General features: G+C 40.0%; 1 protein-coding gene across 1 annotated transcript in view; it reads right to left on the reverse strand.

Annotated features, from left to right (window-relative positions):
• Window positions 1-25,535, reverse strand: part of trpm2 (transient receptor potential cation channel, subfamily M, member 2) — a 55,936-nt gene that overhangs the window by 9,551 nt on the left and 20,850 nt on the right. The window contains exons 13-26 of the mRNA XM_061880108.1: window positions 24,221-24,366; window positions 23,564-23,676; window positions 20,547-20,645; window positions 18,622-18,838; window positions 16,480-16,598; window positions 16,279-16,411; window positions 13,401-13,572; window positions 13,124-13,304; window positions 11,612-11,793; window positions 9,111-9,243; window positions 4,813-4,900; window positions 4,652-4,736; window positions 4,429-4,568; window positions 2,670-2,734 (exon numbers count right to left, since the gene is read on the reverse strand). Of these exons, the coding sequence (XP_061736092.1) occupies window positions 2,670-2,734; window positions 4,429-4,568; window positions 4,652-4,736; window positions 4,813-4,900; window positions 9,111-9,243; window positions 11,612-11,793; window positions 13,124-13,304; window positions 13,401-13,572; window positions 16,279-16,411; window positions 16,480-16,598; window positions 18,622-18,838; window positions 20,547-20,645; window positions 23,564-23,676; window positions 24,221-24,366 (1,873 nt within the window). The remainder of the gene's footprint in view (window positions 1-2,669; window positions 2,735-4,428; window positions 4,569-4,651; window positions 4,737-4,812; window positions 4,901-9,110; window positions 9,244-11,611; window positions 11,794-13,123; window positions 13,305-13,400; window positions 13,573-16,278; window positions 16,412-16,479; window positions 16,599-18,621; window positions 18,839-20,546; window positions 20,646-23,563; window positions 23,677-24,220; window positions 24,367-25,535) is intronic.

The following is a 25,535-nucleotide window of genomic DNA, read 5'->3' on the forward strand; positions in this document are numbered from 1 at the left end:
TAAGTAAGATTAAATATCTCAAATAAAGGTGATATTTGCTTATTTTCTGTCTGATAAGATGATTTTTCTCACTAAGCAGATTTTATGTTAGTGTTTTACTTGTTTTAAGGGTTTTGGTCCTAAATTATTGTTGCTGAGATTTTATGACCTATATTGAGTACCATGAATTGATTAACGTGGACCCCGACTTAAACGAGTAGAAAAACTTATTGGGGTGTTACCATTTAGTGGTCAATTGTACGGAATATGTACAATACTGTGCAATCTACTAGTAAAAGTCTCAATCAATCAAAAGTAAAACATGCTTGAAACTAGAATATCAAGTGTTGCAAAGCTGTGTCATCAACACTCACAAGTAGAAAACTGCTTTTTTAAAGTAATAATTTCTTATTTCAAGCATGAAATACAAAAATCATGACTTTGACACAATTATGTCTCATAATTAAAACACAGCAAAATGGACTTGCCTGTTTTATTTTCCTCCAAGTGGAGGAGTTCAAGTACCTAGGAGTCTTGTTCACGAGTGGGGGAAGAGTGGATCGTGAGATCGACAGGCGGATCGGTGCGGCGTATTCAGTAATGCGGACGTTGTATCGATCCGTTGTGGTGAAGAAGGAGCTGAGCCGGAAGGCAAAGCTCTCAATTTAACGGTCGATCTACGTTCCCATCCTCACCTATGGTCATGAGCTTTGGGTCATGACCGAAAGGATAAGATCACGGGTACAAGCGGCCCAAATGAGTTTCCAGGTCTCTCCCTTAGAGATAGGGTGAGAAGCTCTGCCATCCGGGAGGAACTCAAAGTAAAGCCGCTGCTCCTCCACATCGAGAGGAGCCAGATGAAGTGGTTCGGGCATCTGGTCAGGATGCCACCCGAACGCCTCCCTAGGGAGGTGTTTAGGGCACGTCCAACCGGTAGGAGGCCACGGGGAAGACCCAGGACACGTTGGGAAGACTATGTCTCCCGGCTGGCCTGGGAACGCCTCGGGATCCCCCGGGAAGAGCTAGACGAAGTGGCTGGGGAGAGGGAAGTCTGGGCTTCCCTGCTTAGGCTGCTGCCCCCGCGACCCGACCTCGGATAAGCGGAAGATGATGGATGGATGGATGGCAATAGAAAATATGTACTCTTATAGTAGTACAGTTGGCACAGTAAACGGACAGTTAATATTTAAACATTTAACACGTGACATTTCAAACCGTTTTGAACAGAAATAGTTCACGCATATTTTATATATACTGTGTGTATATATATATATATATATATGCATTTTAATTTTTTATTTTTGTATTAATGTTTTTAATGATATTATCAATGAGGGATTTTTAATCACTGCTATTTGGAAATTGTTAATAATATTAAAAATGTTCATTTTTGTTTCACTACTTTCGGATTGTACAGTGTCATGTTTGTGTGTCCTCAATTGCTCTGTTTATTGCTATTCTGAATGTTGCTGAGTCGGGTTTGGTTTTGGAATTGTATTGTATTGTTGGATTGATTAATAAATTCATTTAAAAAAAAAAAAAAAGGAACTCAAAGCGCTTTGACACTATTTCTACATTCACGCATTCACACACTGAGAGCAACAGCTGCCATGGACCCATCAGGCTGCCATGGACCCATCAGGAGCAAGGGTGAAGTGTCTTGCTCAAGGACACAACAGACGTGACTAGGATGGTAGAAGCTGGGGATCGAACCAGGAACCCTCAGGTTGCTGGCACGGCCACTCTCCCAACAGCGCCACGCCGTTCTATATAAAACGGAGGGTTTTCAAGTCGTTTTAGAGGACTTTGAAGACTACGACAGTGACTCCCATTAGATGCATTTTCCCAAAATGTTTTTTCCGTCCATCCATTTTCTACAGCTTGTCCCGTTTGGGTTCGCCGCTGGAGCCTATCTTAGCTGCATTCAGGCGGAAGGCGGAGTACACTCTGAACAAGTCGCCACGTCATCAGAGGGCCAACACAGATAGACAACATTCCCACACTAGGGCCAATTTAATGTTGCCAATCAACCTATCCCCAGGTGCATGTCTTTGGAGGTGGGAGGGGCTTATCCCCAGGTGCATGTCTTTGGAGGTGGCAGAACACGGGGAAAACATGCAAACTCCACACAGAAAGATCCCGAGCCCCGGATTGAACCCAGGTCCTTCGTATTGTGAGGCACATGCACTAACCCGTGCCCCACCGTGCTGCCCCCAGGTGTTTTTTATCAGCTTTAAAATAATAATTTTTAAAGTAAGTTTTAAAAACTGTGTTCTTGTAGGGACAAACGATAGAAAATGGATGGATGGATGGATGTGTTCTTGTCTTTCATAATGATTGTGAGCAATGGGTAAAATAAAAAAAGTGTAGTTCCCCTTTAAGAAAATAGCAAAAAAAGCAAAAAGAAAATGTGCCCAATGTTTAAAATGTGATGCCTGTTGAACGAATCGTTAAGCAAACATCTGGCATGACTTTTTAAAACTACATCTTTTGGAATGTGTTCGAAAAAAACCCAAATCAAAGCAAAACAAAATTAATCCGTTGATACCGGGTGTGATGGCGGTCAACAATCAAACTGACGATTCTTTCACGCTTCCATTCCAAAAGGCACTGGAGGCTCCTTTCAACTTTGCAGACTCCCCCGCACATGATAGGCGTAAAAACGAGATAGTAAACAACAAAAGTCCTACCTATCCACGCTGTCTCCTTTGTCGTCTGAGCAATAATAAGAAGGCATGTATGAGCTGAAGCTGACCTGAAACACAACAACAGTCGCACAAAATGTTTTGTAAAATTTAAACAGAGAGAAAAAAAAAATACAAACCCAGTTTCCATATGAGTTGGGAAATTGTGTTAAATGTAAATGTAAACGGAATACAATGATTTGCAAATCATTTACAACCCATATTCAGTTGAATATGCTACAAAGACAACATATTTGATGTTCAAACTGATAAAAGTTTTTTTTTGTGCAAATAATCATTAACTTTAGAATTTGATGCCAGCAACACGTGACAAATGAGTTGGGAAAGGTGGCAATAAATGATGATAAAGTTGAGGAATGCTCATCAAACACTTATTTGGAACATCCCCCAGGTGTGCAGGCTAATTGGGAACAGGTGGGTGCCATGATTGGGTATAAAAACAGCTTCCCAAAAAATGCTCAGTCTTTCACAAGAAAGGATGGGGCGAGGTACACCCCTTTGTCCACAACTGTGTGAGCAAATAGTCAAACAGTTTAAGAACAACGTTTCTCAAAGTGCAATTGCAAGAAATTTAGGGATTTCAACATCTACGCTCCATAATATCATCAAAAGGTTCAGAGAATCTGGAGAAATCACTCCACGTAAGCGGCATGGCCGGAAACCAACATTGAATGGCCATGACCTTCCATCCCTCAGACGGCACTGTATCAAAAACCGACATCAATCTCTAAAGTATATCACCACATGGGCTTAGGAACACTTCGGAAAACCACTGTAACTAAATACAGTTTGTCACTACATCTGTAAGTGCAAGTTAAAGCTCTACTTTGAAAAGCGAAAGCCATTTATCAACAACATCCAGAAACGCCGCCGGCTTCTCTGGGCCCGAGATCATCTAAGATGGACTGATGCAAAAAGGAAAAGTGTTCTGTGGTCTGACGAGTCCACATTTCAAATTGTTTTTGGAAATATTCGACATTGTGTCATCCGGACCAAAGGGGGACCGAACCATCCAGACTGTTATCAACGCAAAGTTCAAAAGACAGCATCTGTGATGGTATGGGGGTGCATTAGTGCCCAAGGCATGGGTAACTTACACATCTGTGAAGGCACCATTAATGCTGAAAGGTACATACAGGTTTTAGAACAACATATGCTGCCATCTGAGTGCCGTCTTTTTCATGGACGCCCCTGCTTATTTCAGCAAGACAATGCCAAGCCACATTCAGCATGTGTTACAACAGTGTGGCTTCCGTAAAAAAACAAAACAGTGCGGGTACTTTCCTGGCCCGCCCGCAGTCCAGACCTGTCTCCCATCCAAAATGTGTGGCGCATTATGAAACGTAAAATACGATAGCAGAGACCCCGGACTGTTGAACGACTGAAGCTCTACATTAAACAAGAATGGGAAAGAATTCCACTTTCAAAGCTTCAACAATTATTTTCCTCAGTTCCCAAAAGTTTATTGAGTGTTAAAAGAAAATGTGATGTAACACAGTGGTGAACATGCTCTTTCCAACTACTTTGGCACGTGTTGCAGCCATGAAATTCTAAGTTAATTATTATTTGCAAAAACATCACATATCTTGTATTTGTAGTACATTCAACTGAATATGGGTTGAAAATGATTTGCAAATCATTGTATTCCGTTTACATTTACATCTAACACAATTTCCCAACTCATATGGAAACGGGGTTTGTATTTGCGGTGAGGAGCAGTGGGTGAAATATGATAGTTGAATACCTCCCACGGCACCTTCTCCTCAGGCACGGGGAAGCGAGTGACTTTGCTGCCGGGGTAATGGAACTGGCGGGCGTTGACGTGGTACCCATGTGCTTCTTCCACCGACGTTTCGGGCGAATCCTTCGCTGCTGAAAGTACGGCTGCAGCAAAGGGAACGGATATTTTCACAGTAGAATTATATGATATGTGAGGTAATGAAATAAGAAGGAACGCGATAGCAGACCGATTGGTTGCTCTTCTTTCACAGCGAGACCCTTTGATTTGAGACTGTCCATAATCCACTGCAGGCTTTTGGCCGACTGGACAACCTGCAGGTCCAAGGCAAGGAAAATCATGCGCCGCGGAGTGCCAGCTGTTTGTCATTGCACAATATCTGATCACAACCTGCTCCTCCAGTCTGGCCATACGTTTCATCAAGATGGCAGAGCTCATCTCCTCTTCCCGCTCCAGCCTATCAGTTATGGTGGTAATTCTGAGGAGACAAAAACAACAGAGAATGTAAAAACATTACTCATTACTATTTTTCTTATGAATGTCCATCCATCCATCTTCTTCCGCTTATCCGAGGTCGGGTCGCGGGGGCAGCAGCCTAAGCAGGGAAGCCCAGACTTTCCTTTCCCCAGCCACTTCGTCCAGCTCTTTTCGGAGAATCTCGAGGCGTTCGACATAGTCTTCCCAACGTGTCCTTGGTCTTCCCCGTGGCCTCCTACCGGTTGGACGTGCTCGAAACACCTCCCTAGGGAGGTGTTCGGGTGGCATCCTGACCAGATGCCCGAACCACCTCATCTGGCTCCTCTCCATGTGGAGGAGAAGCGGCTTTACTTTGAGCTCCTCCCGGATGGCAGAGCTTCTCACCCTATCTCTAAGGGAGAGCCCCGACACCCGGCGGAGGAAACTCATTTCGGCCCCTTGTACCCGTGATCTTGTCCTTTCGGTCATTACCCAAAGCTCATGACCATAGGTGAGGATGGGAATGTAGATCGACCGGTAAATTGAGAACTTTGCCTTCCGGCTTAGCTCCTTCTTCACCACAACGGATCGATACAGAGTCCGCATTACTGAAGACGCCGCACCGATCCGCCTGTCGATCTCACCATCCACTTTTCTCTCACTCGTGAACAACACTCAGAGGTACTTGAACTCCTCCACTTGGGGCAGGGTCTCCTCCCCAACCCGGAGATGGCACTCCACCCTTTTCCGGGCGACAACCATGGACTCGGACTTGGAGGTGCTGATTCTCATCCCGGTTGCTTCACACTCGGCTGCGAACCGATCTATTGAGAGCTGAAGATCCCGGCCAGATGAAGCCATCAGGACCACATCATCTGCAAAAAGCAGAGACCTAATCCTGCAGCCACCAAACCGGAACCCCTCAACGCCTTGACTGCGCCTAGAAATTCTGTCCATAAAAGTTATGAACAGAATCGGTGACAAAGGGCATCCTTGGCGGAGTCCAACCCTCACTGGAAACGTGTCCAACTTACCGCCGGCAATGCGGACCAAGCTCTGACACTGATCATACAGGGAGCGGACACGATCGAATGCCTTCTCCAAGTCCACAAAGCACATGTAGACTGGTTGGGCAAACTCCCATGCACCCTCAAGGACCCTGCCGAGAGTATAGATCTGGGGCCGTATTTAACAAGCTTCTTAGAATTACTCCTAAGAAGTCTGCTAAGAGTTGACTTAAGAGTAAAGAAATTCTTCGCTGAAAGCTGCACTTCAAAGTTAGTGATCAAGCATCTTACTCACACTTTCAGCGAAGTGTAGGACTGAATTTTAAGTGTCACACTCAGAGCTGAATTACGACATTACTATGTGCCGTAAACGGAATTTTAGGTGACGTCATTTATGTGTGCATAGAAATGACCAATCACGGAAGGGAATCCCTTATTTAAGAATAAAGAAATATCTTAGAAATATTTAAGTGGACAATGGGAGTGTATATTTTAACAATCTACAAAATAATACAAAACAAACAAACAACATTGGCAATAAATCAACAATAAATGTTTCCTTTTCTTTCCAACTCATTAATTAGGCAACTAATTTGAAACCAAGCCAGGACATCCTTCTGCTCCCTGAACGTTGGCGCACGTCTCTCTGGCCTCAGTCCCATCCCCCTTTGGCAACTCCTAACCACTTAGGACACCTCTGAAGGTCTCTTAAATATCGTGGAGAGTAGAAGTGATTCTTGGACTTAAGAAAGTCGATAAATAGCTTTTATTCTTAAGTTTGAGAGTAGGACTAAATTTTGCAAATTCTCAGGACTTGAGTTTCTAAAACGCTTGATAAATACGGTCCCTGGTCCACAGTTCCATGACCAGGACGAAAACCAAACTGTTCCTCCTGAATCCGAGGTTGGACTATCCGGCGTAGCCTCCTCTCCAGTAGACCTGAATAAACCTTACCGGGAAGGCTGAGGAGTGTGATCCCACCATAGTTGGAACACACCCTCCGGTTCCCCTTCTTAAAGAGAGGAACCACCACCCCGGTCTACCAATCCAGAGGTACCACCCCCGATGTCCACGCGATGCTGCAGTCTTGTCAACCAAGACAGCCCCACAGCATCCAGAGCCTTAAGGAACTCCGGGCGGATCTCACCACCCCCGGGGCCTTGCCACTGAGGAGCTTTTTAACTACCTCAGCAACCTCAGCCCCAAAAATAGTACATATACATAAATGCATGTACAGTATTTTGTACGTTCTTATGAATGTACAAAACTCAAAACCAGTTAAGTTGGAAAGTTGTGTCATTTGTGAATAAAACATTTGCAAATCCTTTTCAACTTATATTCAATTAAATAGATTGCAAAGACAAGATATTCAATGTTTGAAATGACTGAGAAACGTCATTATTTTTTTTTTCAAATAATCATGAACTTAGAATTTTATGGCAGCAACACGTTGCAAAAAAAGTTGGCACATGGCCATTTTTACCACTGTGTTACATGGCCTTTCCTTTCAACAACACTCACTTTTGTCAACACGTGGACTTTGGTGCAGTTTCCCGCGTGAATTGCTTTCCCCGAGATGCAAAAGAACTGGATCGGACATGGCGTGAAGGTAAATATGTGATTTAATAATACTATAAAAAGTGAAAACAAAAGGCGCGCACAGGCGGAGACAAAAACTTGGCTAAAGAAACAAAAAAGCACTTTGACGTAAACTAAGGACATAAAACAGAAGACACTAACTTTGGCATAAATAAACAAAAACGTACTTGCGGTGACGTGGGCAGGGCAGCATGGACTATGAAACTGCAAGAAAGAGTAAATCAATCCTTGACGCAGAGTATAAAAAGATCACAGAAAACTGACGCCGGAACGACCAACTGAAAAACCAGGCTTAGATAATAATGACATGATTGAAACAGGTGCGTGAGTCAAACACGTGAGACTGGTGATTCTAATGGATCGCCATGGTGACAAAACAAGGGAGTGAAAAAACAGGAAGCAATGGAATCTTAAACAAAACAGAACATAACTAAACAATAATACTAATACACTAATACACCCCCATACCATCACAGATGCTGGCTTTTGAACTTTTAGAACAATCCGGAGGGTTATTTTCCTCTTTGATCAGGAATACACGACATCCACAGTTTCCAAAAACTATTTGAAATGTGGACTCGTTAGACAACAGAACACTTTTCCGCTTTGCATCGGTCCATCTTAGATGAGCTCCGGCCCAACAAAGCCGGCTGCGTTTCTGGGTGTTGTTGATAAATGGCTTTCGCTTTGCATAGTAGTGAAGTGAAGTGAATTATATTTATATAGCACTTTTCTCTAGTGACTCAAAGCACTTTACATAGTGAAACCCAATATCTAAGTTACATTTAAACCAGTGTGGGTGGCACTGGGAGCAGGTGGGTAAAGTGTCTTGCCCAAGGACACAATGGCAGTGACTAGGATGGCGGAAGCAGGAATCGAACCTGCAACCCTCAAGTTGCTGGCACAGCCACTCTACCAACCGAGCTATACCGTAGAGTATTAACTTGCACTTACAGATGTAGCGACAAACTGCAGTTGCTGACAGTGGTTTTCCGAAGTGTTCCTGAGCCCATGTGGTGATATCCTTTACACACTGATGTCGCTTTTTGATGCACTACCGCCTGAGGGATCGAATTTCCGTAATATCATCGCTTATGTGCAGTGATTTCTCCAGATTCTCTGAACCAGACCGTAGATGTTGAACTCCCTAAATTCCTTGCAATAGCTCATTGGGAAATGTTCTTCTTAAACTGTTGGACAACTTTCTCACGCATTTGTTCACAAAGTGGTGACCCTCGCCCTATCCTTGTTTGTTAATGACTGAACATTTCATGGAAGCTGCTTTTAAAGCCAATCACGGCACCCACCTGTTCCCAATTAGCCCGTTTACCTGTGGGATGTTCCACATTAGTGTTTGATGAGCATTCCTCAACTTTCTCAGTCTTTTTTGCCACTTGTGCCAGCTTTTTTGGAACATGCTGCAGGCATCAAATTTGAAATGAGATTATATTTCCAAAAAATATATAACAACCAGGTCGAACATTAAATATCTTGTCTTTGCAGTCTCTTCAATTGAATATAGGTAGAAACGGATTTGCAAATCATTATATTCTGTTTTTATTTACGATTTACACATCGTGCTAACTTCACTGGTTTTGGGCTCTGTATTTCAGGATTTATTCTTACTTTTGCGCCGTGTCCACTATACACTGCTCCATCATCTCAGTCTGCTGCTGCTGGTTGGACAGCAGGTATTTATCCTTCATCAAGGCCTCCCACGAGAGCAGCTCCTCTTCTTCATTGTGAGGAAGCTCGGTCCCTTAGGAAAAACGACAGAATGTCAACCATTTGTACTAGAAAATGTACGTGAATGTACCAGAAAATTCCTAAGGAATTGCTGTTGCGAAATACGCCGAGACCTAGGGTGATGGAGATTTAACGTAAAGACCGACTTGCTTCATTTTGGGCAGTTGTTCAGAAGACAAATGCAAAACTAGCTAAAAAAAAAAAAAAAAAAAAAAATTATACTAAGTGAAGTGGATTATATTTATATAGCGCTTTTCTCTAGTGACTCAAAGCGCTTTTTACATAGTGAAACCCAATATCTAAGTCAGATTTAAGCCAGTGTGGGTGGCACTAGGAGCCACCCACACTGGTGGCTCTAAAAGGGACAAGCGGTAGTAAATGGATGGATGAATGGGTATTATTTTAACTCACTTTCTGGGTTTTCAAAATGAACCATTTTTGGGTTGTTTTTCAATGAGTAACGCATTTTTTTTTAAATTTGAAAAGTTACTTTTTTGTTGAAAGGAATTTTATTATGGATTAATCTCATTAACATTATTTACAATCACACATCTTATGTACATGAACATATTTCAGCATGCTGTATAGGACTACTATGTCCATACACGGCACTTCTAGTAAAAAAAAAAAAAAGAAAAAATGTCACTCATATCTTGCTTTTGAGTATATTTTAATGGAAAAAAAATATTTTGATCAGTCGTTGGGAAGGAGTAGGACAAACCAGCAGTAAAATGTGTAATTTTTAACCAACTATTGGATCATGGAGCGCTACCCAATAGTTGGGTTGGTGAATAACCCAAAATACATAAAATATAAAATAAACCCTGTTTCCATATGAGTTGGGAAATTGTGTTAGATGTAAATATAAACAGAATACAATGATTCGCGAATACTTTTCAACCCATATTCAGTTGAATATGCTACAAAGACAACATATTTGATGTTCAAACTCAAAACATTTTTTTTTTTTTAAATAATCATTAACATTAGAATTTGATGCCAGCAAAACGTGACAAAAAAGTTGGGAAAAGTAATAAATACTGGTAAAGTTGAGGAATGCTCATCAAACACTTATTTAGAACATAGTCAAAGAGTTTAAGAACGTTTGCAAGAAATTTAGGGATTTCAACATCTACGCTCCATAATATCATCAAAAGGTTCAGAGAACATGGAGAAATCACTCCACTTAAGCGGCATGGCCGGAAACCAACATTGAATGACCGTGACCTTCCATCCCTCAGACGGCACTGTATCAAAAACCGACATCAATCTCTAAATGATATCACTACATGGGCTCAGGAACACTTCAGAAAACCACTGTAACTAAATACAGTTTGTCGATACATCTGTAAGTGCAAGTTAAAGCTCTACTATGCAAAACGAAAGCCATTTATCAACAACATCCAGAAACGCTGCCGGCTTTTCTGGGCCCGAGATCATCTAAGATGGACTGATGCAAAGTGGAAAAGTGTTCTGGGGTCTGACGAGTCCACATTTCAAATTGTTTTTGGAAATATTCGACATCGTGTCATCCGGACCAAAGGGGAAGCTAACCATCCAGACTGTTATCGACGCAAAGTTGAAAAGCTAGCATCTGTGATGGTATGGGGGTGCATTAGTGCCCAAGGCATGGGTAACTTACACATCTGTGAAGGTACCATTAATGCTGAAAGGTACATACAGGTTTTGGAACAACATATGCTGCCATCTAAGTGCCGTCTTTTTCATGGATGCCCCTGCTTATTTCAGCAAGACAATGCCACATTCAGCATGTGTTACAACAGCGTGGCTTCGTAAAAAAAGAGTGCGGTACTTTCCTGGCCCGCCTGCAGTCCTGATCTGTCTCCCATCGAAAATGTGTGGCGCATTATGAAGCCTAAAATATGACAGCAGAGACCCCGGATTGTTGAACGACTGAAGCTCTACATAAAACAAGAATGGGAAAGAATTCCACTTTCAAAGCTTCGACAATTAGTTTCCTCAGTTCCCAAATGTTTATTGAGTGTTGTTAAAAGAAAAGGTGATGTAACACAGTGGTGAACATGCCCTTTCCCAACTACTTTGGCACCTGTTGCAGCCATGAAATTCTAAGTTAATTATTATTTGCAAAAAAAAAATAAAGTTTTTGAGTTTGAACATCAAATATGTTGTCTTTGTAGCATATTCAACTGAATATGGGTTGAAAAGGATTCGCAAATCATTGTATTCTGTTTATATTTACATCTAACACAATGTCCCAACGCATATGGAAACGGGGTTTGTAACTCAGATAAGGGGTTTATCCTTTTCTGAACCAGCAGTCAGGTTAAAATCGGGTTATTTTTTTAACCCAACGTTTTTTAGTGTGTACTTTAACACCTTTTTGCCAATCTGTCACTCACTAAACTTCCTGGATTTGAGGTTTGGTCTGCACAGCACCACATTTCTCAAGAAGAGGTAAAGGTGGCTGAGGATGATGAAAGGTGGAGGGGCAGCAGGGCGGCTGTTGTACTCCTTGATCAGCTCGTATCTCTGGAACTTCCATATCCGGTCGGTATTGTCCTGCACTTCCTGGAATGTGAAGCTGCAAAAAGATAACGGGAGAGGTTTGGGATGTCAAAGAGCTTGTGGGTCCGAGTCATCCTCGGCTTTTTTTGTGGCCCTAAACAAAATCCTGTTTGTGGCCCTATTTTGATCATTAACATTATTTAATTAATAATAATTATTATTATTTTCATTAAATATTTTAATAAATGCAAATTTATAATATAAAATATAATAATGATAATTGATTGATTGAAACTTTTATTAGTGGATTGCACAGTACAGTACATATTCCGTACAATTGACCACTAAATGGTAACACCCCAATAAGTTTTTCAACTTGTTTAAGTCAGGGACCACGTTAATCAATTCATGGTAAACATTATAATAACATTATTATTATTATTATTGTTATCATTATTATTTTTGTTATTGTTGAACTCCTGACCCCAAATTACTTAATGTTATTTTTTTTTTAATTCTGTTTATTTGCTTTTTTCTTTTCTTTTTCACCGACAAATTCAAAATAAAGCGGTCAGAATGTGAATTTTATTAATTATACAATCTGTCATTATTTACTTAAATACTAGTGTGTGAATGTGAGTGTGAATGTTGTCTGTCTGTGTTGGCCCTTTAACATTATTTATTTAATAATAATTATTTTCACTATATGAATATTATATTAATAAATACAAATTTATATTGTATAATATTTATAATAATAATAACAATGGATTGATTGACTGACTGAAACTTTTATTAGTAGATTGCACAGTACAGTACATATTCCGTACAATTGACCACTAAATGATAACACCCCAATAAGTTTTTCAACTTGTTTAAGTCGGGGTCAAGATTAATCAATTCATGGTAAACATTGTAATAACATTATTATTGTTATTGTTATCATTATTATATGTGTTATTGTTGAACTCCTGACCCCAAATTACTTAATGTTAATTTGTTTAAAGTTCTGCTTATTTCCTTTTAAAAAATGTTGTCACCGACAAATTCAAAATAAACCGGTCAGAATGTGAACTTTATTAATTATTCAATCTGTCATTATTTACTTAAATACTAATGTGTGAAATATTGTCTGTCTATCTGTGTTGACCCTTTAACATTATTTATTTAAGAATAATTATTATTTTCATTATCATTTTCTTAACATAAATATTATATTAATAAATACAAATTTATAATACAAACGTTTGTAGTTTCCAAATGTTAACTGACGGATTTAAATCTGGAATGCCTTGATATGTGGCACTTTTTGTGGTTGTGGTCCTAAACAAACCGCATGGAATGTTAGAACGTTTGTGCCAGGGGCCGGCCCTGACATGAAGAATGTTTAAGGTGGGACGACGTACTTGAAGATGGCGATCAGCAGGTTGAGCAGCAGGATGTTGGCGAAGAGGAGGTAGACACACAGCATGATGATGGTGAGCGACTCGGGGAAGGCTGGAGTTTTGTTTTCATTCAGCATGGGACATTTGGGCTTCAAGGGCTCACTGCCATTCATGGTGCATCCGTCTATGTCGAATGCAGTATCTGCATGAGAAAATCATCTCGGGATTACATACAGCTGTCCCAAATAGCTTTGGTGGATTCAGGTCGAGTGGCATGTTTTTTCTTATTTCTGCTCACGATCAATATTTGTGGGGAAGTTGCCAAATATGGTGAGGTACGGCTCATAGACAGCCCCCCGGATGATCCATTCCAGGCGATCGTCATTGTGGATCAGGATGCCTTGTTTGGCCACGCCGTACGCCACCACCCAGATACTCAGCAGGAACATGAAGAAGAACATGTCCATCATCTACAACAGGGGGGGGGGGGACATATGTAAATATAAACATGTAATAGTCCGGTTATGCAAATTGAATAACCAACCCTTTTGATGAGATTATAAATCAAGGTGACAAGCAGATATTTAAGTATTAATCATTGATAACACGCCCTAAAAAGCTGAACATCTTGTTGGATGGTCGGATAACATTAAAGTGTAGAACAGGGGTCACCAACCTTTTTGAAACAAAGAGCTACTTCTTGGGTACTGATTAATGCGAAGGGCTACCACAAGGGTGTCAAACTCAAATACAGAGTGGGCCAAAATTTTAAAGGGAACAAAGCCGCCGGCCAAGGTTGAACAAATCAATCTTTTAATAGGGACCCAAACAAGTTTTGCATTAAATATTGAACAAGCAAGGCTTATATAACTTTAGTGACATGCAAAATCCAGTTTCAAATAATAATAATAATTAAAAAAATATTAATGGAATATCAAATAAAATTTTAATAAAAATGTTATGCCTTTTTTTCTATTTACAATTTTCTGAGGTAAATATCAAATTTTTTCCACAGGCTAATAAGAAATTTGAAAATAAAATAACAATAATGAATGAACCTAACATTCAAGCCTTGAAGTAGCAAGAGAAAAGGCATGAATAAAACCTTAATTATTGGTCAGTTTGCTGGAAGTTTCAAGGAAGAGTTAGTGCTGCAAGGGATTCTGGGTATTTGTTCTGTTGTGTTACGGTGTGGATGTTCACACGAAATGTATTTGTCATTCTTGTTTGGTGTGGGTTCACAGCGTGGCGCATATTTGTAACAGTGCTAAAGTTGTTTATACAGCCACCCTCAGTGTGACCTGTATGGTTGTTGACCAAGTATGCCTTGCATTCACTTGTGTGTGTGTGTGTGTAAAAGCTACAAATATTATGTGACACACTGTTAGTATGGAGGAAAAGCGGACGTGACGACAGGTTGTAGAGAACGCTAAAGGCAGTGCCTTAAATGCACGCCCCCAATATAGTTGTCCAGGTGGAAATCCGTAGAAATTCCGGAAGAATAGTTGCCCCGGGAGATTTTCGGGAGGGGCACTGAACTTCGGGAGTCTACGAAAATTAGTAGGGTTGGCAAGCATGAGTATTAGCAGTGAATGCGGTGTTACAGCTGCACCGACGCTGTATAACACCGGCGGGCCAGCTCTAATGCTAAATTGATATTGCCTCAAGGGCCAAATTAAAATACACGGCGGGCAAGATTTGGCCCGCGGGCCAGAGTTTGACACCCATGCACTACCAGTTTGATACACACTTAAATAAATTGCCAGAAATAGCCAATTTGCTCAATTTACCTTTAATAAATAAATATTTATACATATATATATAAAAAAATTGATATTTCTGTCATTCCGTCGTACATTTTTTTTCCTTTTATGGGAGGTTTTTTGTTGAGAATAAATGCTGAAAAAAACACTTAATTGAACGGTTTAAAAGAGGAGAAAATAGGAAAAAAATGAAAATGTAATTTTGAAACATAGTTTATCTTCAATTTCGACTCTTTAAAATTCAAAATTCACCTGAAAAAAAGGAGAAAAACTAGCTAATTCTTATCCTTTTGAAAAAATTTAAAAAATTATTTATGGAACATCATTAAGTAATTTTTCCTGATTAAGATTAATTTTAGAATTTTGATGACATGTTTTAAAAAGGTTAAAATCCAATCTGCACTTTGTTAGAATATATAACAAATTGGACCAAGTTATATTTCTAACAAAGACAAATCATTATTTCTTCCAGATTTTCCAGAACAAAAATTTAAGAATAAATTCAAAAGACTTAGAAATAAGATTTAAATTTGATTCTAAAGATTTTCTAGATTTGCCAGAATATTTTTTGGGAATTTTAATCATTAAAAGTTTGAAGAAATATTTCAGAAATATTCTTCGTCGAAAAAACAGAAGCTAAAATGAAGAATTAAATTAAAATGTATTTATTATTCTTTAGAATAAAAAAATGAATTTACTTGAACATTGATTTAAATTGTCAGGAAAGAAGAGGAGAGAATTGAAAAGGTAAAAAGGTATATGTGTTAAAAATCCTAAAATCATTTTTAAGGTTGTATTTTTTCTCTAAAATTGTCTTTCTGAACGTTATAAGAAGCAAAGTAAAAAAATAAAAGAATTTATTTAAACAAGTAAAGACCAAGTCTTTAAAATATTTTCTTGGATTTTCAAATTCTATTTGAATTTTGTCTCTCTTAGAATTGAAAATGTTGAGCAAAGCGAGACCAGCTTGCTAGTAAATAAATACAATTTCAAAAATAGAGGCAGCTCACTGGTAAGTGCTGCTATTTGAGCTATTTTTAGAACAGGCCAGCGGGCGACTCATCTGGTCCTTACGGGCGACCTGGTGCCCGCGGGCACCGCGTTGGTGACCCCTGGTGTAGAACATATAACAAAACTGAAATAACAAAAATACACTTGGCCAAAAAGTGCATTATTATTTCCAGCCTTTTTCAGGTCACGTACTGTGGCGGACCACGTACAATAATGTGGCAGACCACGTAAAATGACATGGCGGGCCAACTTTGATGGCAAGCCAGGCCAACGTTAAATGACATGACAAGCCTCCTGGCCTTGAGTTCACACCTGTGATCTCAAAGACAACCGGGGTGGTTGCAGAATAAAGAGATGTTGTCAAACTTGATGTCTTGTCATTTTGCAGAGGGATTGTCTCACCATTCTCCTGACAATGATGATCTTAGGTCCAAGTGTTCGACTGATGGTGAAGATGGCCATGAGACGCAGGCAGAAGACCACAAAGTCGATGCAGAGGATGTACTTGCCAGGATAAAACAGCCTGGTCGTGAGCCTTCAGGGGAAATAATTCAGTTATTAAAAGAAAAAAACTTGGACGACTAAAAGAAAAGTACAACTCACCTAAATGCCAGGCCAATAATAAAGAGGACGATGGATAAAACGTCTAAAATGTTCCAGAGTTCTCTAATGTACACCCTGGCTTTCTTATGGAACCCAAATCCATCCGGGTCATAAAACAACTGAGGTGAAAAAGACAAAAAGGGACAACTTGGATAAAACACTGCAATTGTGGAAAATTATTCCTAAACATTTTCATGTTAATGACTTATTCTTCTATACGTGTGTGCAGCATACTTGCCAACCTGGAGACCTCCAAATTCGGGAGATTGGGGGGGGTGAGTATATATTTAAAGCTAGAGTTCACTAAAAGTATTTCATATATATATATATATATATATATATATATATATATACATATATATATATATGAAATACTTGAATTTCAGCAAATTTTAGCTATATATATATATATATATATATATATATTTATATATATATATAGAAAGTACTTCAATTTCAGTGAATTCTGGCTATATATGTATATATATATATATATATATATATTATATACAGTGGGGCAAAAAAGTATTTAGTCAGCCACAGATTGTGCAAGTTCTCCCACTTAAAATGATGACAGAGGTCTGTAATTTTCATCATAGGTACACTTCAACTGTGAGAGACAGAATGTGAAAAAAAATCCAGGAATTCACATTGTAGGAATTTTAAAGAATTTGTTTGTAAATTGTGGAAAATAAGTATTTGGTCAACCATTCAAAGCTTTCACTGATGGAAGGAGGTTTTGGCTCAAAATCTCACGATACATGGCCCCATTCATTCTTTCCTTAACACGGTTCAATCGTCCTGTCCCCGTAGCAGAAAAACAGCCCTAAAGCATGTTTCCACCCCCATGCTTCACAGTAGGTTTGGTGTTCTTGGGATGCAACTCAGTATTCTTCTTCCTCCAAAACACGACGAGTTGAGTTAATACCAAAATGGATACATGGATGATACAGCAGAGGATTGGGAGAATGTCATGTGGTCAGATGAAACCAAAATAGAACTTTTAGGTATTAACTCAACTCGTCGTGTTTGGAGGAAGAAGAATACTGAGTTGCACCCCAAGAACACCATACCTACTGTGAAGCATGGGGGTGGAAACATCATGCTTTGAGGCTGTTTTTCTGCTAAGGGGACAGGACGATTGATCCGTGTTAAGGAAAGAATGAATGGGGCCATGTATCGTGAGATTTTGAGACAAAACCTCCTTCCATCAGTGAGAGCTTTGAATGGTTGACCAAATACTTATTTTCCACCATAATTTACAAATAAATTCTTTAAAATTCCTACACTGTGAATTCCAGGATTTTTTTTTCACATTCTGTCTCTCATAGTTGAAGTGTACCTATGATGAAAATTAAAGACCTCTGTCATCATTTTAAGTGGGAGAACTTGCACAATCGGTGGCTGACTAAATACTTTTTTGCCCCACTGTGTGTATGTAGGTATATATATATATATATATATATATATATATATATATATATATATTATTATTATTGTCCATCCTCGTTATATTCTCTGTCATTATCTGTCTAACCAAGCTGATGACTTGCAAGCATACTTCTTCTTACTCGTCGTCGCCATGTCTCTTCTTCGTTCTTCTGCTTCGTCTCTGTTATGTTTTTTTAACATTACTACTTGTCATAGTTCTTAAGCAATGCATGATGGGATTCCGGATGTTGTGTGTCAGTGTAATAACGTGCAGGCTGGAATAAACACACGCTGAGAAATAGCTCCGTGCTTGCCTACTTTATGGGTTATAGATAAACCTATGGATAACTGAGACATGTATATTAGTCTCCTTATTGTTGTGTGTGCAGTTGTGCACTGAGCTCCAAAAGCAGTAGATGTTATAAAGTGACTGGGCCGGCACGCTGTTTATATGGATGAAAAGTGGACGTGACGACAGGCTGTCCTCACTCAGGTCTGGCTGGAAATCGGGAAGAGGCACTGAAATTCGGGAGTCTCCCGGAAAATTCAGGAGAATTGGCAAGTATGGTGTGCAGGCATCCAATATTGTAGGCATAGTCCGACTTTTCTAACAGATGGTTGATTGTGATGATAAGTTAAATGACATAAGGAGGCAGTACGTATAGCACATCTCAGTCCTGGCTGCTCAGTACAAAAAAAATGGCCACTCGCCTGCCGGACCTCCTCGCACACCACAGAGAAGAGCCACACGTACAGTAGGATCTCCAAAGGAGAGGGCGTGGCCTGGAAGTCCATCATCAGCACTGCCGCAAACAGGAAGAGGAAGGCGGAGTAGAAGACAATATTCCAGTAAAACTTGACCTGTGGCGAACCGTACAGGCCAGTCAGTCTGGTCCAGCAGTTCAGCGACTTCATGGTGGTGAGGTCACTACAGGGAGCACAAAACGGCCATCTATTTTTTTTTTTTATATACAAACCCTGTTTCTATATGAGTTGGGAAATTGTGTTAGATGTAAATATAAACGGAATACAATGATTTGCAAATCCTTTTCAACCCATATTCAGTTGAATATGCTACAAAGACAAGATATTTGATGTTCAAACTCATAAACTTAATTTTTTTTTGCAAATAATAGTTAACTTAGAATTTCATGGCTGCAACACGTGCCAAAGTAGTTGGGAAAGGGCATGTTCACCACTGTGTTACATCACCTTTTCTTTTAACGACACTCAATAAATGTTGGGAACTGAAGAAACTAAATGTTGAAGCTTTAAAAGTGGAATTCTTTCCCATTCTTGTTTTATGTAGAGCTTCAGTCGTTCAACAGTCCGGGGTCTCCACTGTTGTAATTTACGCTTCATAATGTGCCACACATTTTTTCATGGGAGACAGGTCTGGACTGCAGGCGGGCCAGGAAAGTACCCGCACTCCTTTTTTTACAAAGCCCTGCTGTTGTAACACATGCTTAATGTGGTTTGGCATTGTCTTGCTGAAATAAGCAGGGGCGTCCATGAAAAAGACGGCGCTTAGATGGCAGCATATGTTGTTCCAAAACCTGTATGTACCTTTCAGCATTAATGGCGCCTTCACAGATGTGTAAGTTACCCATGCCTTGGGAACTAATGCACCCCCATACTATTGCAGATGCTGGCTTTTGAACTTTGCGTCGATAACAGTCTGGATGGTTCGCTTCCCCATTTGGTCCGGATGACACGATGTCGAATATTTCCAAAAACAATTTGAAATGTGGACTCATTGGACCACAGAACACTTTTCCACTTTTCATCAGTCCATCTTAAATGATCTCTGGCCCAGAGAAGCCGGCGGCGTTTCTGGATGTTGTTGATAAATGGCTTTCGCTTTGTAAAGTAGAGCTTTAACTTGCACTTACAGATGTAGCGACCAACTGTATTTAGTGACAGTGGTTTTCTGACGTCTTCCTGAGTCCATGTGGTGATATCTTTTAGAGATTGATGTCGGTTTTTGATACAGTGCCGTCCGAGGTATCGAAGGTCACGGTCATTCAATGTTGGTTTCCGGCCATGCCGCTTACGTGGAGTGATTTCTCCAGATTCTCTGAACCTTTTGATGATATTATGGAGCGTAGATGTTGAAATCCCTAAATTTCTGGCAATTTCCCTTTGAGAAACGTTGTTCTTAAACTGTTTGACTATTTGCTCACGCAGTTGTGGACAAAGGGGTGTACCTCACCCCATCCTTTCTTGTGAAAGACTGAGCATTTTTTGGGAAGCTGTTTTTATACCCAATCATGGCACCCACCTGTTCCCAATTAGCCTGCACACCTGTGGGATGTCCCAAATAAGTGTTTGATGAGCATTCCTCAACTTTATCGGTATGTATTGCCACCTTTCCCAACTTCTTTGTCACGTGTTGCTGGCATCAAATTCTGAAGTGAATGATTTGAAAAAAAAAAAAAAACGTTTATGAGTTTGAACATCAAATATGTTGTCTTTGTAGCATATTCAACTGAATATGGGTTGAAAATGATTTGCAAATCATTGTATTCTGTTTATATTTACATCTAACACAGTTCCCCAACTCATATGGAAACGGGGTTTGTATAACAATAAACAGTACAGCAGCCAATGCCAGACAACATAAAAAGTCTACTCACAAGCTCTGAGATTTGGTTGTCAGTGCGCTTCCTGTGACGCTCTCGACCGTCTTTATCGCTTCGTTTTTTTCAACTTCCCTCTGGATTAACTCATCGCGTCTAGAAAGAAGAGGCACGGACAATTTATTTTAAAATAATGATTTGGTATGCTGTAAAAAGAATCATCACAGCCATGTTGCACATGATGAATTGTTCACCTGAGCCACTTAGTTGCCAAATATACTCATGTCAAAGGCATTGCTGCCATCTGGTGGTGATTTGGAGTAAACACAGTTAGAAAATTGCAAAACTAACCAAATAATGACCTATTATTTAGTCACATCTTGTTGTAATTTAACTTTTTCTTATACACAAGTCTTGGTCATGAGCTGAATATTAACATAGCACCACAAGATGACCAAAGTGGATTTAAAACCAGATGATTAAAATAATCGGATAAGCGGAAGAAGATGGATGGATTAGATTATAATTGTAATATTATTATTATGTATATTGATAATATTATTATCATTAAAATTACTATATTTGTAATCAGCTGATTAGAATCGTAATAGTATTATCTTCTTCTGCTTATCTGAGGTCGGGTCGCGGGGGCAGCAGCCTAAGCAGGGAAGCCCAGACTCTCCTCTCCCCAGCCACTTCGCCCAGCTCTTCCCGGGGGAACCCGAGGCGTTCCCAGGCCAGCCGGGAGACATAGTTTTCCCAATTTGTCCTGGGTCTTCCCCGTGGCCTCCTACCGGTTGGACGGGCCCTAAACCATTCTGACCAGATGCCCGAACCACCTCACCTGGCTCCTCTCCATGTGGAGGAGCAGCGGCTTTACTTTGAGCTCCACCCGGATGACAGAGCTTCTCACCCTATCATTATTATGTAAATGAATATTATCAAAATTAAAATTACTATATTTGTAATCAGCTGATTAGGCAAAATTGATTCCTTTAGATTATTTTTTTTTTTTTTTTACATTTTAGATCCACTATGGACTGGACTCTCACTATTATGTTAGATCCACTATGGACTGGACTCTCACTATTATGTTGGATCCACTATGGACTGGACTCTCACTATTATGTTAGATCCACTATGGATTGGACTCTCACTTTTATGTTAGATCCACTATGGACTGGACTCTCACACTATTATGTTAGATCCAATATGGACTGGACTCTCAAACTATTATGCTAGATCCACAATGGACTGGACTCTTACAATATAATACTTGATCTACTCGACGTCCAATGCACCGGTCGCCCAGGGGAGCGGCCTCACATCTGCGGTCCCCTCCAAGGTTTCTCATTTTTCCCCATTGGGTTGAGTTTTTCCTTGTCCTGATGTGGGATCCGAGCCATTTGAGTTTTTGTATTACATTTTCATTGGAATTATTTTATTGTTGTTGCCAGTCTAAATGTTTTTTTATATATTTTTTAAATGAACACCTTTTGAATGCAAAATACTGAATTTAAATATATTTTATACGCTGAACTTTAACAATGATGTCATGGCGTTGGTGGAAAACAGTAGACATGACCAAGTGTCTAATCAGATGCTAGTAAACATACGTGCATGATAGAGTTTGTACTCTGTAATCCTGCATTCAAACCAAGTAATTAACTACACCACTTTACAGACAGATGTAACTAATTAACTTTAAAATCACAATTGTGAAGTTACAGCATTTGGTTTTAACTTAATTGTGTGTAAGTGTAAAATCACTGTTCTGCAGTTACAATAAATTGCAGTAAAGATATTTCACAGTAAATTAGTGTAAATGTTGCTGTTAAGTCATACTTGCCAACTCTTCCGGATTTTCCAGGAGACTCCCGAAATTCAGCGCCTATCCCGAAAACTTCCCGGGATAAAATTTTCTCCCGAAAATCTCCCGAAATTCAGGCGGAGCTGGAGGCCACGCCCCCTCCAGCTCCATACGGGCCTGAGTGAGGACAGCCTGTTTTCACGTCCGCTTTCCCACAATATAAACAGAGTGTCTGCCCAATGACGTTATAACCGTAGAATGATCGAGGGCGAGTTCTTGGTTTCTTATGTGGATTTATTGTTAGGCAGTTTCATTAACGCCCTCCCAGCGCGGTAACAACACACAACAACAGCAGTCACGTTTTCGTCTACCATAGAGCAGTTTGTCTGCCGTAAACAGCAATGTTGTGACACTCTTCAACGGGACAATACTGCCATCTACTGTACGTTTTGGGCCATGCTAGGGAGAGATGGCAGATTCCAGACTCTAGTTCAGCATGGTTAGAAAAATTGTGACAGAGAATAGAACAAGGATGGACAATTTAACCCATTACTCAACAATGAGTAGATGAGTGTTATGTGTGTGTATATGCGTAAATAAATGAACAATGAAATTCAAATTTTTCTCTTTTATATATATATATATATATAACAAAATAAATATATACATATATATAGCTAGAATTCACTGAAAGTCAAGTATTTCTTATATATATATATATGAAATACTTTACTTGGTAAATTCTAGCTGTAAATATACTCCTCCCCTCTTAACCACACCCCCAACCACGCCCCTCCCGACCACAACTCCCCCGAAAAACACACACACACACACACACCAGCCCCCACCTCCCAAAATCAGAGGTCTCAAGGTTGGCAAGTATGGGTTAAGTACTTCCATCATTAGTTTGTAATTTGCTTTGAATTCACAGTTGAATTTTAACAGTTGCAACTAGATCAAACTAGTTCATTTGATGTCCTTTTGAATGTATGTTCAGGTTGTTATAGCTAGATAAGTTTAACATGTATCAGGTGGAGTTTATTTTTTATTTTTAAACATATGTATATCTGGACTTTTATTTTTAATCTTGAATACATATAAAATTATGCAGAAAGAAAGGTTAGTGTGTGAACTCAGGAGACTAAGTTACACACCCAAATGGATTGTTTTGATGTCGTTCCTTCGCTGGTATTTGTTGATGTATTAATATGCACTGCAGCTTTTAATTATTTTATTTAAATTACTTTTATGGATTCAAAGTCACCTGTATGTCAGAAAGCCAGTGTAGATGAGTGGAAAGCAGATCATGCAGAGCATCACTCTCCACACAGGATTGGCCACTGAAAGCTCCCCACACCAGATCTCCGTCAACAGGGCCTAGAGGTCACACGCGCACGCGCACGCGCACGCGCACGCGCACGCGCACGCGCACGCGCACGCACACGCACACGCACACGCACACGCACACGCACACGCACACGCACACGCACACGCACACGCACACGCACACGCACACACACACACACACACACACACACACACACACACACACACACACACACACACACACACACATTCTTGAGACCTCCGAAAAATGCCTACCTCTATAGTACCACCCTTTCTAGATATATAAAGATTTGTATTTTATTTGGATTTGTATATAATAATATGTGCATACTCTGCATATATAAAAAAAAGCTTGAGAAATGAGTTGGAATTTCACAAGAAAAATGTCAGTTTCAAAAGAACAACTTAGAATTGTGGCAGTATTACAATAAAAGTCCTAATTTTACTCAATGTAAGTCAAAGTTTTACAAGAAAAACTGAACATTTGTGCATTATTATGATAAAAGTTGGAATTTTTACTCAATCACAGTGAGTGTTAGAACCTGGCAAGTAAAATATAAAATTTTTACTGCACCTGGACACCTGACAGAGCCACAAAGCTTTTACAGTTGGCAGCCAGCGCCAACCGCAGGCATGTTGTCCTCCCCCACAATGGCGACACGCGAACCAGCAGCTTTTTCGCCCGTTCCTCACCGCTGCTGTAACACCGCGTGAACACACCTGCGACATAGAAGATGAACAGCTTAGTCACCCCATCGCAGGCCTGGGTAATTCTTTTGACTGGGGGGGGCCAAATTTGGAGGAAAAAAATGTGTTTGGGGGCCGGTATATGTATTTTTAGAACACTAATACAAAACCTCACAATAATGTCTGATTGAATGCTAAAAACGTTCTGACAGAACGCCTTAAAAAAACGGAATTTTACATTTTTCTATGAAGTATAAAACACTGAATTTTGACAACATATGAACGTCACACCCCCTCTCCATCCACATGTTTTACAAGCAAGCAAAACACGTAAAAAATGCGACAAACAGCGAAATATGAACGCAAAGGGTAAAAGAAAAAAATTCATCTACAATCTGATACATCTGATATATCACTAAGCTTTACAACTTTGTTGTAGAAATTGTCAAGGCGTGGACTATGGTGCGGTTTGTTTTCCCGTGGTGCAAATCGACTGGACCGGACATGGCGTGAAGGTAACGACATCTTTGAATCTTAACTCAAAAAAAAAAAAAAGGTACAAACGAAAGGCGCTCACTGAGGAGGTACAAAAACTTGGCTCTGAAATCAAAAACTCGCACTAAGGCAAAACTATGGACAACAAAAACGAAAACACTTACTGTGAGTGAGAAAGAGCATGGATCATTGGCATGGATAACATGGGTCTGTAGGAGGTGATAGAGGGTGATGTCGCCAGGCTGACTGCCTGGCAACTACAGGTTTAAATAGTGCTGTGGTGCTTGAAAACAGGTGCGTGAGTTCAAATGAATCAGGTGCGTGAGTCGTGAGGACAGGTGAACTGATGGATAAGCATGGAAACAAAACAAAGGAGTGAAAAAACAGGAACTAATGGAGTCTTGAAGTAATCTAACACAACTAAACAAAACATGATCACAAAGACATGACCGAAATATCCTTCCACGTCTGTCCCTGACACCCGCATTTCAGGCTGATACTCTGTGGAAACGCTCCCCACCCACACTGCTTGGTGCCTCGTCTGAGCTGCTGTGATGTAGATTACCATAGTAACTAATTAGATAACCATAGTAACTAGTATATCATGCAAAAGCGCCAATCATTGAAATACTTTTTATAGTTGAAGACTTACGGTCATTAGAAAACATGACTGCACATCATAATGGCAGCTAGACTTTACATCTAAA

The sequence above is a fragment of the Nerophis ophidion genome, linkage group LG19 (genome assembly GCF_033978795.1).
Source record: "Nerophis ophidion isolate RoL-2023_Sa linkage group LG19, RoL_Noph_v1.0, whole genome shotgun sequence".
NCBI lineage: Eukaryota > Metazoa > Chordata > Actinopteri > Syngnathiformes > Syngnathidae > Nerophis > Nerophis ophidion.